This window comes from Anguilla rostrata, chromosome 7 (genome assembly GCF_018555375.3).
Source record: "Anguilla rostrata isolate EN2019 chromosome 7, ASM1855537v3, whole genome shotgun sequence".
NCBI lineage: Eukaryota > Metazoa > Chordata > Actinopteri > Anguilliformes > Anguillidae > Anguilla > Anguilla rostrata.
The window spans coordinates 525422-531227 of NC_057939.1; the positions used below are offsets into that span (position 1 = coordinate 525422).

General features: G+C 46.0%; 1 protein-coding gene across 6 annotated transcripts in view; it reads right to left on the bottom strand.

Annotated features, from left to right (window-relative positions):
• Positions 1-2487, bottom strand: part of tox4b (TOX high mobility group box family member 4 b) — a 12218-nt gene extending 9731 nt beyond the window's left edge. For 2 of the 6 annotated variants that reach the window (XM_064342180.1, XM_064342176.1), the window contains exons 1-2: positions 2333-2461; positions 1-76 (exon numbers count right to left, since the gene is read on the bottom strand). The exon at positions 1-76 is cut by the window's left edge and continues 40 nt beyond it. In XM_064342180.1, coding sequence (XP_064198250.1) covers positions 1-65 — 65 coding nt within the window. In that variant the 5' untranslated portion in view covers positions 66-76; positions 2333-2461. Of the gene's footprint in view, positions 77-2332 lie in introns of all 6 variants that reach the window. The other 4 variants (XM_064342178.1, XM_064342179.1, XM_064342177.1 and 1 more) reach the window with 4 other exon arrangements.
• Between the last annotated feature and the right edge of the window lie 3319 nt (positions 2488-5806).

The window sequence follows — 5806 nt, forward strand, 5'->3', positions numbered from 1 at the left end:
AGGAACTCCGACTCACTGTGATGTTCGGTACTGTCCGACAACTCCGAGTAGAAATTAAGGTCCATTTTTGAAACTGCTGATCACATTCAAAGCAATTTCAGCGGTATTGCGACAAGATCGAGAGCAGCTCATTAACTATGACCAGCACGCCCGGCACACATATTCTGAGTGTTTCACCAGGTTATGTATTTACCCTTATTATTATTATTATTATGGGAGCCTAGGGACGCCGGTCAGCCACCCTGCTCTAGTTTAATCTATCAGCAACCCACCCGCTAAGCTTTTTTTTGGAAACACGGCTTGAAAACAAAGATTGTTTTTATTACCAATGTGATAGGCTATTCAAAAACATACAAGTCACAGCCTGCCGTGGACATTAGCAAAAATAATTTCACACTTCCCAGGAGTCCGCTCCGTGCCAGCGCCCGCATGTCACACGTTTAAAAATCTACATTGCGATTTACAAAACGCTAGAAAAACACAGCACTTTAACGATTTAGCCAACATCTGAGCAGTGGCCGCTGATGTGTATAATACATATTCTGATTTATGATTAAACCTAATTCTAAATAAACTCAAAAGATAGCTGGCAGTGTTACACTAGCCACCTACTCCCCAATTCTGAATGACACCAAAATAAGAAAGAAAATGACTAAATGTCAATGTCAGTTCCTAATTATCGGAAGCTAGTGTGCTGTATCAAGTCCAAGACAACGGCAAATCGTTCAAAACAATGACAGATATTTTCCCCGTGGTTGACTTGCTCCCAAAATAGCAAACCCCAGCCAACGCCGTTCGCTAAAATACAGCAGCAGCTTAGACCCACTCAAGTCTTACTAATCGAGCCAGAGCGATCGTTCACATAGGTGCCTCATTTCATTCACCACAACTTCACAGCTAGCCGAAAATTCCGTGGGGTGGGGGGGGGGGGGGCGGTGTTAAATGTAAACAGGCCCTATTTATGGTAATAATGATAGACGGAGATTCAGAATAATACTTTCATGATTAATAAAATTATTTCAACTGGCAAAAACATCAGCATTTTTTCCAAAACACCCCCTCTGTGAACGTATTTATTACCCCATTTTTATTACACGGCAAGGTATTCAGATACAATTTAGAATGGTAATAATGTATCAACAACTAGTGACAATATATGATATTCAAAAAACATCTGCAAATACCCTGACGCTGAAATCCTAGTGGAAATAATAGCTTGTATGTCCTGAATGTTTTTCTCTTCTTTTTTTTTAACATCCAAAGGCAGTGGTTCCCAAACTCAGTCCTGGGTACCACCGTGTGTGCTGATACCGGGCCCAGTGTGTGGACTGACTCTGGCTCCACCTCAGTTTGCGTTTATAAACCCGATCTGTTGAGCTGAAGATGACGGAGGCGATTAAATAGCTAAAATCAATCAACTGCCCAGGTCATAACTAGCACAAATACGTACAAACGCTTGGTCGTTTGCACAGTGTCGAGGGGAGTTATGATGAATGGTATAATGACTCGGGATTTAGGAACCAAAGGAACGCATTCAGGCAACAGGCTGATGTGCGACTGGGCAACGATTTTAATATTTGACAAGAAACAACACAAAATAACAGTTATTCTAATGGTAAGAATAAAATAAATAAAATAATATTCACTTCGCTGAACGTTATCGCATGGCAGATATTTTAATAAACCTTTAAAAATTAACTCCGCAGTCTCCAGATAGATGTCTGGCGCTATATGACGCCGCTAATATGTTCTAAATTCAGTGGAGATTGACTGATTTTCAGTTAATAGAAACCTTCCGTAACTTCACATATATCACATGTAACTTCAGAATATGAGCACAGCTGTGCGTACCATGACGCAAAAACAGGGCAGCTAACTCTGTCCGAGTTAACAAAGCAGATATTGCAGCAAATTCCTGTCAGGCTGCATGAACTCATTCCTTTCTGGTTCTGGGATTGCTCGTTCAGGTCACTTTGCTGGGTGGCGATTGTGACGGCTCTGTGGTGCTAAGAAAAGGAGTGTCGGTTTATTGCGAGACACACATTTTTCGCTGTGCGTTGGGCTGAAAAGCTTAGCTGGCTGGCTAACTTCCGTCTTAGATAAACGAACCCAAAACCACGTTTCCTATAAGCTCAGACATATCCCTCAAAAGCTAAAACAACGACTGTTGTTGGTTACGTAAGACAGTTCAGAGTTAGTTAGCAAGCTGCTGCTCTTTGGGTACGGATTTGCTTTCTATCTTGGGTTTACTGATAGATTACGGTCCCAATGCGATTTGTTTTGGCCCTGGCATTCCAGAACATACCCAGCCCCTCTACGGTCCTGCCCTTACCTCCATAGCTACTCTCCCTCAAATCAGTTCGATTCCTCTTCTTTCTCACAGACTCCCCAAAAACGCAACATGGCACCAACTTCCGAGTACTTCTGATTAAGGGAAGTGACGTAGAAACGCTGTGTGTTGGTTGAAACCATAGAACTGTAAGGATAGTATACTATAACAGTAAAGTTCTGAACTACAGATCTATATGATGAACCGACGTTACTGCTGCTTAATGTGTCCAACGATTGGTGATCGTACGCTTTTCTACCGTGCCATTTTGGCGTTGTGAAATCACACGTAGTTTACTGCAGGCTATATGAATTTCTCAATTTTAACAGTTTTACAGTTTTTTCGTTCACGTAAGCAAGCGGATATGCTTTTACAATAGGTCTAAATAAATAATCGATTTGAAATAGAAGCTTTGTGGCACAGGCGATGCGGCACAGAACGTAGAACATAACGTAGCGGTAGCAAAGCGTTCCGTTTGTGCAGGATTATTTACCCCAAGAGCGCAGTGCAAGTACAGTTTTAAATATAGCCTACGCAAATTGGTTCATGGCCCATGTATTTCAATTTCTCATGCAAGTACTTTGGCCACCTTTGCTTCTGCAGATGTAGGGATAAACAATATTTATTATTCAGTCGTTTAAGAGTCCTAATCATGTAGGCCTGTTTTGTTTGCTGTCCTGGAGCTCACCTGTATAGAAGCAGTTCACTACTCTGCGTTAGAAGTAGATGCACCTACGCTGTGTCAGTTGCATCATATCCAATCATATTCCAGCTAACTGGCAGAGAATAAAAGTAGATCAAACTCTGTAAAGAAGCCTTCTTTAATCTGCAGAGTTGAAGACTGTAAATAACAGGGTACATTATTTTGGGTAACTGTGTGTATAAAATGATCTAATTTTCATTTTTGAGCACACGTTGTAGCTCAGAGTTCAAATCCCAGCCGAGGACCTTTGTGTGGAGTTCACATGTTCTGCCCATGTCCGTGTGGGTTAGGGTTAGGGTTCTGCCCATGTCCGTGTGGGTTAGGGTTAGGGTTCTGCCCATGTCCGTGTGGGTTAGGGTTAGGGTTCTGCCCATGTCCGTGTGGGTTAGGGTTAGGGTTCTGCCCATGTCCGTGTGGGTTAGGGTTAAGGTTAGGGTTCTGCCCATGTCCGTGTGGGTTAGGGTTAGGGTTCTGCCCATGTCCGTGTGGGTTAGGGTTAGGGTTCTGCCCATGTCCGTGTGGGTTAGGGTTAGGGTTCTGCCCATGTCCGTGTGGGTTAGGGTTAGGGTTCTGCCTATGTCCGTGTGGGTTAGGGTTAGGGTTCTGCCCATGTCCGTGTGGGTTAGGGTTAGGGTTCTGCCCATGTCCGTGTGGGTTAGGGTTAAGGTTAGGGTTCTGCCCATGTCCGTGTGGGTTAGGGTAGGGTTCTGCCCTTCACGTGTGAGGTTAGGCTTCGACAGTCAGTGTGTTAGTTAGGTTGAATGCGTGTGGTGGTTTTCTGCCATGTCCGTGTGGGTTAGGTTAAGGTTAGGGTTTGCCATGTCCGTGTTGGGTTCCATCCGGGGTATTGGTTCCCTTCCGTGGTAGGGTTAGGCTGCAGCCGTTGGTTGGCTTAGGTTTGCATGTGTGTGGGTTGGGGGTTAGGTTTGCATGTCCGTGTGGGTTGGTTAGGTTAGGGTTGCCATGTCGTGGGTTAGGGTTAGGTTTGCCTATGTCCGTGTGGGTTAGGGTTAGGGTTCTGCCCATGTCCGTGTGGGTTCCCTCCGGGGACGGGTTCTCTTCTCTTCCCACAGTCCAAAGACATGCAGGTTAGGCTAACAGAACAGATTAAATTGCCCTTGAGGTATGAATGTGTGTGAATGGACTGTGGGCCCTGCGATGGATTGGTGACCTGCCCATGGTCTGTTCCTGCCTTTCACCCAATGCGTGTTGGGACAGGACGCAGGCCCCTGGGGCCCGGAGCAGGAGTAAGGTTTACGGTTAGGGTTAGATTGAAAATGGGTGGATGGACAGTATAGCCCAAATGCAGGAGACCGTGAAGGAGCTTCATCCACCAGTTCAGTTTCTGATGAAAAATGACATCTGTACTGGAGTTCAAAGCAAAGTGGTGTATGAAAATATTAGTCTACAAACAATGATCTACAACTTTTCCTGTGCTATGCTCCTTGGCTACTGGCCAGGTGGCGCCATTTTCCAGTGAAATGCTTTCTTTCTCGAAATCAACAAAGCATGCATATGCCAGCAACTGCAACTTCCTCCTTGGCTCCCTCAGGTGCTCAGGTAGTTGGTGCACAGCACTGTATAATTCTGAACAGAACCTGCAGTAGCTGTTAGGATTCTGGCTGAAGCAGACTCCCAGTTCTTTAGACTACTGGCAGCTAATTCTGACGACACAAATCCAACTCCAATTCCACGACTGTGCTCCTTCCACGAGAACAAAATGATTTTACCTGCAGCTGCTGTTGTCCTTCCACATGTAGTCCACCCCAATTCACATGCCACCCAAAGTGCCTGCTATACCTCAGCACTTCGGCCACCACGCAGGGTTCGAACATTCCACTGTCCCGTCTTCACACGGCTTTGCTGAGGGAGGCTTCATCTGCGCGTTAGGCGTCATTCTCTTTCTTGGGGGGGGGGGGGGCCTGGCTGTCCGTCGCCCCCCCAGCCTGGAGGACTAGCTGCTTTCCTGCTGCCGTGTGGGGCTCATGGGCCAGACCCCGCCCGGTCTGGAGCCACAGTGTTCAGTTTGTCTGGCATCTACCCTTTGACCTGTCCAGCTAGGGTGGCCCAGCCAGGAGCACTGGCTGCACCTGGCATGGCTCCAGAGGCACACCAGCAGGCCGACCACAAGGTAGTGAAAATAAAATAATTTACCCAGCTGATCGTTATGCTGAAATAACTCTTCAAAATCATCATTGGCTGAATTGAAATTATTATCTGTGTTGAAATGACTTGGAGACCAAATGTATAAAAACAATTTTAAAAAACCATCTGAAACATAAAGTAGAGGCTCAGGTTTATTCCCATTTTAAAGGAAAATATTTACGTTTTTTAATAGTTTTGTCATTATTTTAAAAAATCATAATCCCTGCGATTCCTCATTGTTTATGTACAAGCAAAAAAAAATGTGGAGGGAGAAAGACCCAGACAGTCCCTGAACAGAAAGAACACTGCTTATCGAGCCGGGGTTTACACATGTATGAGCACGCGCACACACGCACAGCATGCATGCACGCGCGCACACACACGCACACACACACACGCACAGCATGCATGCACGCGCGCACACACACGCACACACACACACGCACAGCATGCATGCACGCGCGCACACACACGCACACACACACACGCACAGCATGCATGCACGCGCGCACACACACACACACACACACACACGCAACACAGCATGCATGCACGCACACACACACACCACAGCATGCATGCACGCCACACACACGCACACCACACGCACACATGCCCCACACACACAT